The 12,946-nt window shown below is 38.7% G+C and overlaps 1 protein-coding gene across 4 annotated transcripts; it reads right to left on the bottom strand.

Annotated features, from left to right (window-relative positions):
- Positions 1-2,151: 2,151 nt before the first annotated feature.
- h6pd (hexose-6-phosphate dehydrogenase (glucose 1-dehydrogenase)) lies at positions 2,152-10,465 on the bottom strand. Of its 4 annotated transcripts, none has more exons than XM_030728505.1 (5): positions 10,117-10,275; positions 5,727-6,390; positions 5,521-5,638; positions 5,143-5,412; positions 2,152-5,038 (listed from the first exon to the last, which is right to left on the bottom strand). In XM_030728505.1, the coding sequence occupies exons 2-5, from the start codon at positions 6,363-6,365 to the stop codon at positions 3,693-3,695; spliced, it is 2,373 nt and encodes a 790-aa protein (XP_030584365.1). In that variant the 5' UTR covers positions 6,366-6,390; positions 10,117-10,275; the 3' UTR covers positions 2,152-3,692. The 4 variants fall into 4 exon arrangements, with proteins under 4 accessions (XP_030584365.1, XP_030584364.1, XP_030584363.1 ...); XM_030728504.1 differs by lacking the exon at positions 10,117-10,275 and adding an exon at positions 8,183-8,251; XM_030728503.1 differs by lacking the exon at positions 10,117-10,275 and adding an exon at positions 10,407-10,465 and having other exon boundaries at positions 2,153-5,038.
- Positions 10,466-12,946: the final 2,481 nt, after the last annotated feature.

Genomic DNA, 12,946 nt, shown 5'->3' with positions numbered 1-12,946 from the left:
GTACAAGAAGGAACGTGGCGTTAACAATGGCTCCTGTTTTGGTTACAGGCCAAAATCATCAAGATACTGCAGGCAGCCCCTTCTGAACAACCTGTCAGCCTCCATTGCCCTGTCCTTCATGGCTTCAGGTAAGTTCCACCAGATCAGACAAGTTTAAAAGCAGACACTCACACAGCACTAGTCTGAGCAGGGAAAGGGTTTAACATGATCAGGATTGTTCTTTAAAGGTTTTGCGGTGACATTCACGCTGATTGACCCAGTTCCTCAGTGCTTGTGGGCTGCCTACCATATGTTTGGTCTTCTGTCGTGTGGCCAAGGGCTGTGCACTGCTATCATGACTCTGACAGCAGGAGGATGTGTAAGAAAAAAAAAATGTTAGCAAGTTCAACCAAAGGAAGAAAACCCCCTGCAGCATCACAATGATTTCTATGTATGTTCACAGGCCAAAACCACCCCTGAGCTGTACTATATGTCTGTTGTTCTAACAGTGGCCTCTGCTGTCAGTACAGGTGAAGGACAACTCTGTCTCACACACACACACACTGGAGAATTCATTCATACAATCTTCATTTTGAAGGACTAACACCTGCTTATGTCTGTTTAGGTTTTTTCATGGTCAGAGGAGGACTCTGGCTAACCAACAGGCAGCCTGTGACAGATCCAAGCAGAAACAATGAGCGATAAAACAGTTCCAGCTGTCCCACGTCGACATGCGATACCACACATGTGAAGAATTCATGAGGACTCCTTGCCATCAGCAGCTTGTAACTTTAAACCAGGAGAAGGAAAAAGGGAAAGTGACTTAATTCAGCTCACATTTTTTATGTACACTTCAGAAAAGCAGCTGTCTATTTTTATTTGTGAACAGGCACCAAGGACATTTATTTCATGTTCGTGTTGTCACAGAAAACCAATAAATGTTTTATGCAGTAGATTCAGCATGTGATTATTGCATATTTATCCTGTTGGAACACCGAAGCTACAATAAACAAATTCTGGCATGAAAAAATTATCTAGCTATCAGGAGTCAAAAATTTAAATTCTGTATTACTAATAAAGCCAAGATGTCCAGGAACCATTTTTATCTAAATGTTTCTAACATAAAATAAATTGCTTACATATTTAAAAAAAATTGAAAATTGAAAATCCAAGAAATAAACTTCCAACTTTTATCACAGGCTGTACCACCAGACTCCCAAAACATCATTTTAAACTTTAGATATGCATTGAACAAAAATCACTTTGTAAATTTCTCAAATATAAAATAAGAGGAAATCTATAACCGTATGGACAGGAAATCAAATCACTTCAAATCACAATAATGAAGAGGAAATCATATTATAATGCTGTAATTTACTTGTTTTGCACCTAATGGTGTTAATGTGTGTGTGAAATACCCCACTTCAGTACACAGGAAATAAAACGTATAATGTAGATGTACACTTGCCTTCAACTTACATTTATTAGACCACCACCCAATGTAAGGTTTATGCCACAGCTGCCCTAAATTAACAGTACTGGCAATTACCAAAGTAATTTTTTTTATGTTTCTGTAAGAGTTAATCCACCAGTACATGCAAGCTCCTTAATCAAAATATAATTACTGTTGTTATCCATGAATTTTCAAATTTAATATTTTACAAAAAAAGCAGAAAAAATAGGAAAGCACTTTTTTTTTTTAAGATGCCAAATTGCAGTTATTTACTTTCCTGAACAGGAAAATTAGTTTTAGTGGTTGAATGTTATGCTTGAGCCTAATACCTCTAAGTGTCTGCAGTGACATTGTGTTTGTGCCTCAACATTAGGAATAAATTAGGAAAAGATCTGCTTTGCCTCTTTCATCTCTTAAACTATACCAGTCAGTTATGAATACAGTGCTTAAATTCCTTAGACCACCTGTCATAAAAACAAGAAAACACAAATATTTTAGAAATCTGTCAAAAATGTGTTTAAATCTAAAAATTTGATTGTTATTTATTAGGCAAATACCCACCTGAATTCATGTTTGTTTTTTACCCAAATTTGAGCCAGCCCACTGGACTTCTCTCATAAGTCATAAATTAAAACTGGTCTTCAATGAAGAAACCGAAAACATGATGCAGTGTTAATATTGTTTGGACTCATTTCAGCTCACAAAAATAAGTAAACTTTATTTATTACTTTTCACACACAGTCACAAAGAGCTGTACACAGTAAACAACAATACAGGAAAAGCACCTGCAGGTCACAGTTTTCTTATTAGAATAATGTAATCTGTGTATGAGAATATGTTTTTTTTTTTAACTACCAAAGCACACAGATTTTACATCATTTGAAGAATATTTGTTAGAAATGTATCTAGTTTTCAGTCTTTAACAGCCCAACTCTTAAGTGATTGCATTTTAAGTAAGTCACTGCCACTCAGCAGCAGAAAATACACCACCAAGAAATGCAGATTAGACAGTAAACTGGATATTTTTAAATTCACCTGAGATCTGTCATGATTCACACACACAAAAAATCTTATTAATCTGTGTTGTAATTGTCTTCCAGCACACAACATTCATCTGTGCTATGCAGTTTGCAAAGGAAACTTGTCTCTAGATTTCCACTCACCTCACACTTAGACTTAAATGATCAAAAATCTTTATATGCATTTCTCACCCACACATAAAAAAATATTTAAATGAGGTTTAAACTTTTAAGAAACATTTCTTTAATGACAAATTACACATCCTCAGCATCCCTTCTAAATAATTTTGAAAGCTTGTAGTGTCAATCCAAAACTTGGTTTATAGTCGTGTTAAATCCAAACCATAGCCTACACCGTGGCCTGATGTGCACCCTCACAGAAAAGTAACTACACGACCTCAGACCTCAACAGGATCTGTTCAGTAATAATATTCTCTGTAAATGCAGTTTATTGTTTAGCACCAGTGTAATACCTCTATTAAAAAATGTAATAGGCTATAACTGTATATAATTTGCTCATTTTGCTGATGCTGTTTTTCTTGTTTTCATAGCTCTAACATTACCTGAATAGACTCGGTCATTTCTGAAGTCTTATCTACTCCTGCATTGCAGTAAAACTATCTATTGCTCAAGATTTAACAGCTCCAAGTCCAACATGAACAGCTCAGTTTCACTCGTGATGGCAGCGCAATGCAGGCAGGCTAGCACACAAGTATAGATGTAAACCACCTCCACCCACTACGGTGTGGGCACAATGGGGATTTATCGCAGTGCAATAAACTAGGCTCAACTTTGAAGACAGGGGTCTTACATTATAAAACAGTAACACCTTGGATTGGTGAATTCATGTTCTGAAAAACTTCAGCTCCATAAGTCAAGCCTTACTAGTTGGCTGAAAAGCAGTTCTCTAAATATAAGAAACCACAAACTTCTCAGTTTCCCCACAAGCACATGAACACCAACAAGGGGCTATTTTAAACCGTTTCCTACTGATTTCCTATTTTCATCAAGTCATTTGGTCTTTGCAAGTACTGTTATGATCTCAAATGGAGAGGTGGTGAGAAATAAAGTAGAAACCCAAAAGAATTTGGCAGTTATGTTCAGTACACGTAATTTGTAGTTAATAAACTATTCCATATGATCCTTTATGTGCTGGTTCATGCTTTTTTTTTCACCAACCAGCAGTCCAATTAAAGCAGCTCCAAAGACATTTGTCTGATTGCAAGGTAGGGATTATATTCTTACCCTAAAAGTGCATCATAGTCTATGTACCAAACAAGGTTACCATTAGAAGGCTTCACCCCAGTGACAGGCCATTTGTCTGGGTTGTCCTTCATTCGGCTCAGTTGGGTGATCAGCTCGTGCTTGCTTTTGCCCATCACCAAAAGGGCAACCTTGCGGGCTTGATTAATGGCTTTAAGAGTGAGGCTCATACGCTGATGTGGCTTGGCAGGGCTCTCAGTGAGGGCCACCAGACTATCACCAAGTTCATCCACTTTGCCACCAGGGAACAAAGAGGCTGTGTGGCCATCATAGCCAACACCCAGCAATACAAAGTGGAAGCTGGAGCTATTAACCAATTTAGTGAGCTCCTTCTCATACATTAGCACTCCTCCATCTTCCTCCACACACAGACGCTGGTTGAGATGAACTGGCATGGGGTGGATGTTGTAATAGGGGATTCTCACATTCTGGAGTAGATGGTCATGCAAGCTGCGGAAATTAGACTCCAGTTCTGTGTGCAGGACGCAACGCTCATCCACCATCCAGATGTGCGTGTCCCTCCAGGGGAAGGTGAAGTGGTGATCGGCCAACCTGTGAAACAGAGCAAGGGGAGTAGATCCACCGGAGAGGGCGAGATGGAAGACACCGCCCTCATAAATGGCGGCCTCTGCTGCTTCCTGAATATCTGTGGCCAGCTTTTCGACAAGCTGCTCAGCCCACGCAGACACCATTACAGAACTGCGAAATTTACCTTGCATCACTTGGAAACCATTTGCTGATGCGCCACTCATCTGATCAGGACTGATTATCACCACCTTATTGTTGTAGCTAATCTCTTTCCCTTTCAGATGGATGTCCAGCAAGTCAGCATTGTCAGCACCACCAGGGTAGATGCGGGGAAAAGAGCCGATTAAACTGTTGACCAGCGGTGTCCATATGCTCCAGGATGCCAGCAGGTTTTCTGTACTAACAAAGCTATTCTTAAGTCCAAAAAAGATGTGAGAAATAAGTTCTGCATAAGCTTCCCTCTGCTCTATTGGAGTTTGCACAAAGTAGTCTGAAATAGGCAAGCCTAAAACGTTGACATCTGTGTGCTCCGTCACTTCCTTCCACTCACTGTCTATTAGAGCTGGCTTGAATAAATTCTTACTAACAAGAATCGCTGGATATTGCAGGCTGCCATGTCCAAAGTAGAAAACGATCTGTTTGGGCTTGCAGTGAATGTTATTGTGGTTTTGAACACAAAAGATGTCATTTTTAAACAGAATGCGTGCGTATCCCACCCGCTCATCTAGCATCTTCCCTGAGATCAAAAGGATTGGCACGCCTTCGTACTGAGCGTCATCGATGTGAGCTAGTACAGCTGAAACACAGAAATGCAGTCACATATTAGCGTCTTAACAATGAAGAGCATGTGATACAGCACATGTACAGCAAAATGATTGAAGAAAACCTTTCAATACTCACCTGAAAATGTTGGTGTGCGACTGACATGATCTTTGGTCTTATTCAGCTCCTGCTGAACCTCTGCTTTGTAAGCTTGGTACTGACCAATCACAGCTTGATCCTTTCCTAAAGGCAGTATGGAACTAAGGATCTGCAGCTTGTTTCCAAGGACTTCCTCACTGCTACTCACATTCATGGGAAGCCTCATGGTCAACAGTGTCATGACCTCAGTCAGGTGATTCTGTAGCACATCCCTGATTACACCATACTGGTCATAGAAGGCAATACGACCTTTTGTGGACAAAATAACAAAGAGAGGACACGAATTCATGATTCAATTTCAATATATTTTTCTATGCTTTATATAGCAATCAGAGAGTTGATAAACCCTTTAATCACCTTTAACATCCAGGGTCTCTTTCAGTACAATCTCCACTCGCTCAATGTGGTGCTTGTTCCAGATGGGAGCAAGAATCTTTTTGTTTTCTATTCTAAATGGAAGTATCTTTGAAACCACCTTTCAAAAAAGAAAACATAATCTGAAATCAAACATTTTAATTTCAGAGTGAAGGGGGGAAGGCATGCACTGTGTAGGATTTTCTTACCTGCTTCCCCAGGTAGTGGTCAATTCTGTACATTTCTTCTTCCTTGAGTGAGTTCCCAAGTTGAGATGCCAGTACTTGAGCACTCCTGTAGTCATGTCCAAAAGGTTTTTCAAGCACCACCCTCAGCCAAGCCCCACCTTTTGGCCTGCAACTACTATTAATTTTGTCAGCAATATCTGCATATGCAAAAGCTGGTACTGAGAGGTAGAAGAGCCTGCCTGCTTCGGTCATTCCCTCCTCTTGGAGCTGTTGCTCAATGTGCTTGGCCAGATTCTGATAGTCCTCTAGTGACTTCAGCTGGCGATACTGTGCGAGCCGCAGGAACTGGTCTTTTAGCAGAGCGCAGCGCTCCTGAGAAACATCCTTCGTGCAGGACACTGCCTTCAGGATCTCAAAGAGCACCGGTGTGGCCTTTTCAGTGGGGGACTGTCCTCCACCATAGAAGGAAAAAGTGTTTCCACTATTGACCTGGTTAATGTACAGCTGGAAGAATCCCTGCCACAGGTACTTCTTTGCCAGGTCACCTGTGCCTCCCACTATGATCACTGAAATATGGCCAGGTCGCTGTGCCTCCTCTGCCTTGCCATATCCTCCCTGGTTGCACAAAGTGACCAGAAGCAGGAATACAGTCACAAACATTCTCCGGGCCTAACGTTCCAATCTCCTGTATGAACACAGTAATGAAAGAAAGGCTTTTAGCTCAGGAACTCAGGACCACTGGGCAAAGTTTGCAGAATATTTTCACAAGCTAATAGTGAGAGTAATTGGTTGTGTCTATGTGCTAACCCTGCAAAAACACAAAAACACTTTTTATCATTTTTCTCAAGTTCACAGTGACATATACTCACCAGCCACTTCATTAGGTATGCCTGTTCACTTGCTCCTTAACCCAAATAACTAATCAGCCAATCACATGGCAGTAACTCAGTGCATTTAGGCATGTAGACATGGTCAAGATGACCTACTGAAGTTCAAACTGAGCATCAGAATGGAGGACAAAGGTGATGTAAGGGACTTTAAATGTGGCATGTTGTTAGTGGTTTGAGTATTTCAGAAACTGCTAATCTACTGGGATATCCCCACATAATCATCTCAGGTTTACAGAGAATGGTCAGAAAAAGAGAAAATATCCAGTGAGTGACAGTTCTCTGTAAGAAAAGCCTAGCTGATATCAGAGGTCAGAGGAGAAGACTGGTTTGAGCTAATAGGAAGGCAGCAGTTGCTTAAATAACCACTCGTTATAAGAGGTAGGCAGTAGATGTACAACACTTCACACCTTGAAGCAGACCGACTACAGCAGCAGCAGAAGACCACACCTGGTGCCACTCCTGTCAGTTAAAAAACATGAAGCTGAGGCTACAATTCACACAAACTCACCAAAATTAGACAACAGAAGATTGAGAAAACATCACCTGACCTGATGAGTTTTGATTACTGCTTGTGACATTTAGATGGTAGGGTCAGAATTTGGTGTAAACAACATGAAAGCATGGTTTTATTCTACCTTATTTCAACGGAGCAGTCTGCTGGTGGTCTAATGGTGTGGAAGATATTTTCTTGGCACACTTGGGCCCCTCAGCACCAACTGAACACCCTTTAAACAGCACAGTCTACCTGAATCTTGCTGCTGACCATGTCCATCCCTTTGTGACCACAGTGTACCAATCTTCTGATGGCCATTTCCAACAGGTTAATGCACCATGTCACAAAGCTCAACTCATCTCAAAATGGTTTCTGGAACATGACAATGAGTCCAATGTACTCAAATGGCCTCCATAGACAACAGATCTCAATCCAACAGTGCACCTTTGAGATGTGGTGGAACAGGAGATTCACATGGATGTCCGGCTGACAAATCTGCAGCAACTGTGTAATGCTATCACGTTAATATGAACCAAAATCTCTGAGAAATGTTATCAGCATTTTGTTAAGTCTTTGCCACAAAGAATTAAGGCAGTTCTGAAGGCAAAAAGGGGGTCCAACCCAGTATTTGCAACTTGTAAACTTACAAAGTGGCCCGTGAGTATATTTGTGACATATATAGTACTGTTTGACAAGCAAAGCCCAATGACAGTGTTACTATCATGATGGAAAAACAGTTTATCATTTGAAGATTTATCTTTCATCAACTTTCAGCACTCAATGTTTCATTAAAGCAAATGAATCGAGCAAGATCCTCTGGTCACAAAGCTAAATGAAAGTTAATGAGTTAATGAGAGTTAATGTAGTTCCACTCATAATATAATGTACATGCAATGTCTGTCTTTGGTGAAATCAAATATCCAGACTGTAACATGAAAACAATACTAAAATCATGGAAGTTAATACAATACATAACCACCAACTTATAAATTAAAAGTCTAAGAATCAAGTCAGACAACTAATTTAAAAACTATACATGTAGGTAACAGTAAATGTAAATACATACATATCTGTAAAAGAAAATAGATAAATACTTTACTTAGCAAAATCTCTATCCTGAGGTTTTCTGAAGTCCCTTGAGAGGCAGAGACACTGTCATGAGTGTAATGATACTGGTGGATCAGGGGCGTAGCCTTTGCACTTTGCTCGGGGCGTTGAGCTTCCAGTACAAGAGCTGAACTGTTCTCGGTGTTTTGGGTAAATCCAAACAACTTACTGATGATTTTTCAAGGCCCTGCAAACATTTATTGAGCAAGACAGTAATGCTTGAACTGAAAAAAAAAAGAGAAAAAAAAAAAATCAATAAACTAGACGAGTCATCTGGTCCTGCTTGTTTTTGTGTGCTGGTGTTGCTTTTTTGCAGTAGTGCAACTGTAATAAAAGTTAGGAGCCAATGGTCAGAAAATGGCCAATGGTCACATACTATAATCAGAAGGGAACAGTTTAAAAACAGGCATCATCCACACTGAATAATATCCAAAAGCCTGCTATTAGGCAGAAGAAAATCTCTTAAAGGCACCTATTGTTTTCTAACCACAAAAGGCAACTGAAAATTCTGCAAAGCAAACTGAACACCTGAAAAATGACGCAGATTTTATGACCGAGTGCAACATCTGGAATCCCTGCAGTGTGCATATTTGCACAACAGCAATGCAAACAGCAAAGGCCACCTCATGAAGGCCGACTGCTTCAGCGGCAGCTGATTTTTTTCTTTTACTTTGTTTAGAAGTACTGCAGTCATCACTTTATGTACAGAATTTTAAGATGAAAACACATGTGGTTTATTTTCTTTATGTTTTCAAAGCTGTTTGTACAATTTCTCTATAATTTTTTGTTTACATTTTTCTTTTACTTGTAATTCCCCCAAACCAAACCAGTAGCTATTAAAGAACACTCTTTAGAACACTCACACTCCAAATCAACTCATCTATCCATTAAACTTTCTCTCAGTAATGAGGGGAAAAATAAAGACAGAATCTTCTGTTCTATCATGCTCATATGATCATGCATCGCTCTCAAGTGACTATCCCATACGTTATATTCACAGACCCTCCAGGCACTGACTTTCACTCTGATGAAATTCTCTGGACATCAGTGCTATTTCCAGGTGCAATTTAAACCACATTAGACAGAGTGAACTGCCGACTGGCACAATAAAAGATTCATCTGATAACTGAACACTGAGAAGTCATCCTAAGTTCTACTTGTGTCTTTGGGTTCAGATTTGTCACAGTCAAGCCTAAAAAAGAATGCGAGGACGATCATACTGTTCATTCATCCTAGATTACCAGTACATCTAAAGCCTTCAGTTCAAAGAACATGAATCACATTGGGAATTTTCCAAATCTTCTGTTTGCAGTTCTGATGAGCCTGTGTGAATTGTAGCCTCAGCTTCCTGTTCTTACCTGATGGGCTACAGCAGAAGAAGACCACACCACTCCTATCTACAAGGTTCGATGTGTTGTGCATTCAGATTCTCTTCTGCATACCTTGCTTAGTAATGAGTGGTTATTTGAGTTACTGTTGTCTTCCCCTCAGCTCGAAGCAGCAAGGCATTTTCACCCCGATATATTTTCTCTGTTGCAGACCATTCTCTGTAATCTCAGTACATCAGCAGTTTCTGAACTGCTCAGACCAACAACAACCACGTCACATTTAATGTCCCTTAAAACACCCTTCTTCCGCACTCTGACGGTCGGTTTGAACTTCAGCAGGTCATCTTGACCACATCTACCTAAATGCATTGAGTTTCTGCCATGTGATTGGCTGATTAGAGCAGGTGAACAGGTGTGCCTATTAAACTGTCCGGTGAATAGATTAAATTCGGTGATTTACAGAAGCGCCTTTAGCACCAGCCGCTCTTGGCTAAAAAGCAAATACAATCACAAGTTTACTAGATATTAATCCTGCTGACAGAGCTCAACTACCACCAGCTGCTGCCCAAATGAAACACGAAGGCAACGCTTACTTGGATTTGATCCTACATCCACGAGTCAACGCTACAAACTGTTATACTGCAGCATAATAAAGCAAAAATAAACCGCACACGACATCACAGGAAAGCAAACATGTTTATTCCACGAGTCCACCTGCTAGCTGTCAAACTTCACTTCCGCTACTAACGCGTACTGCTCTGCGAGGCGCTCGGTAAAATAACAGCTGTGATGGCAACACAGAAACACGTGACACAATTAAAGCGGAAACGCACACAAACGAATGCAACAGACACTCTTTAAAAAGTTATAACTGGATACGAACCTATCCAGTAGCGAAGGCTACCACCACACGCTTCCTGTACCAGTCACGTGACCCTCAATCCCAAACGCTAAGGATGCTAATATGATTAATGTTTGCTTTCCAAGACTTTGAGCGACTTCTGTGTCATAAAATAGTACTGTAAAGATGGTTTGTTAATAAGTGCCTAAGAACCTTGAACTGAAGTCAATGTTGTGAGGTCCTGCATTGGAGGCAATATAATAGCACGGCAGATGTTAAGGACCTGAGTGACTCAAGGTCAGAACCGCTGAAACTTGCATCATTTGTGTAAATCAGCTTGCGTTTTGAGACCCAAATTAGGAATTAAACGGATTATTTCAGGTATTTTGTGTAGCTGGGTCATTTCATTTGAAATCATCAAAACTTTAGAGCATTTTTCTGCTCAGCCACCTCTGATTTACCTAATAATTATATGGTTTAAACGGACATGTATATATAACATTTACTGTGAAATCTTAGCTATAGTGCGTGCTCAAAGATGGGACTTTTGTTTTTCACATTTCAGTTTTATGTTAAAAAAAAAAAAAAGCCAGTGAAAATTTCAGGATTTAACTTTATTAGTTTTTGAGATATCCATGTTCAAACATGACCTCAGATTTCAAAGTGTGAAAAAACATGCTGGAAACTTTAGATCATGAAATTTTTAGGCAAATCAGAGATAGCCAGGCAGAAGGTTCACAATGATTTGTGATGGAATGGCCCTGCTAACATTTTCCTTAAGTTATTTATGTTTTCAAGTGCTTTTGCTTACTTTTTTTGCTTACTTTTTACAGGCTATTTTTTCAATCCCTATTTATCTATTTAAATTATTTATGCATTTATTTATTTTAATAACAGTCACTGTTTCTATTCTGATTAGTTCAGGTCAATTCAATTCTTTAACTTACTGTAATAGTGGAGCTACACTTCCCACCAGCACTCATCTGTCAAGTGATTGCTAATGTTTTCATATATATTTTAATGCCTAATAATAATAATAATAATAATGTTTATATTGCTAATAGGCTATAGTCAACAGAATTATGAAGGTAAAAATGACCTGTTCTGCATTGATGTACCTGTTCTGTGTTCTACATTATAATCAATCCAGTCCTTATGTCAGTTAAAATATTTTTTTTATAGAACTGTTATGCTATATTTGGTGCACTTTCTGCTGCCCTCTTGGCCAGGTATCTCTTGAAAAAAAATTTAATCTCAGTGAGACTTTTTACCCTTTAACTGATTGCAGCTTCTACTTTGTGATAGAAATTTTTATTTCTGACTGAAAATGACTTGACATCATTCATGAGAGATAAATTGTAGGTCAACCAGTCATTTAAAGCAGTTTAAATACCGACACTTTAAATAAATGTTTTTTGTTTTTTGCAAATACCAGCAATCACTTTTTTGGCAATTATAACACTCAATCCCTCAAATCAGAAACAAGCTAGAGTGATCCACGTACTCTGCACATGCTCATAAGGATACTCTCTCTGTCTATGGAGGAAGTGCCCAGTTACTTCACTCATGAACAAATTGATTTTGAGATCAGGATAAGGATACTTTCTGGATGTACAGTATTTTTTCTTCTGCTGCCTAAAGTTTAGATGACTGAATTTAAACTTCCATCAGTTTTATCTCTGGGTCTTATCTGTCTGTTAAAAATGAATATGAATAGCCCATGGTATTGTAGGTGTCTCTAGCTAGAATATAAGATTGAAAATGTGAAGGATCAGGGGCTGCTGTTACTGTTAGAATTGCAGGTGTCTTGTTTGTCTGCATTGATGACGCACTTTACTGGTAGAAAATGGATGTTTCACTAAATTCAATTTTAAAATGACTTTTAAAAATGTAAACATATTTTGTACATTATAACATACAACAAATATATAATTTTGCTTCTGTTGCTTTAAAAGAAATATGTAAATATGTTCTCTACGTGATCTCTAAATGTTATTTAATCTGGTAATATCTTAACATGTGTTGATGTCGGTTGGCTGTATTAATGTGAGCTTGGTTAAAAACCTTTCCTGACTCATCAGGTCATTAATGTGTTTGAGTAAAATATACATTTAACTCAAATCAAAGAATTAAAATTGATTTACCACTAGAACAGTTGCTAAATCCTCTGAAAAAATACAAACAGATTGTTTCTTTGAAACCTACCATACCTGAAATCTAAACAAATTTGAAAATATAAAGGCTAAACATTTTTAGTTACATTAAATATTACTACAGTAATGTGATTACTTTGAGGATTGCTTCTGTTTCAGGTATAGTGGGTTAATATGATGGGGGTTTTTTTTCAGCATTACAATTGCTCCCATCCGCTGTTACAGTTGCCCTCAGCAATGGAATTAAGGTAAAATGAATGTTGTTGTCTTGTCCTTATTAGTATAAATATATCAACAGTACTAATAGTTAGTGTACATATATATTTTCCTTTTATCAAAAGATGATTAGTGTATTTAAAGTAATCTAAGAGTTATGAAGGAAAATGTAAATGGTTGATTTGATTGACAGCTCAATATAAAGTAGTGCCT

This window comes from Archocentrus centrarchus, chromosome 5, assembly GCF_007364275.1.
Source record: "Archocentrus centrarchus isolate MPI-CPG fArcCen1 chromosome 5, fArcCen1, whole genome shotgun sequence".
Lineage (NCBI taxonomy): Eukaryota > Metazoa > Chordata > Actinopteri > Cichliformes > Cichlidae > Archocentrus > Archocentrus centrarchus.
This window is presented reverse-complemented; position numbering and strand designations above follow the sequence as displayed.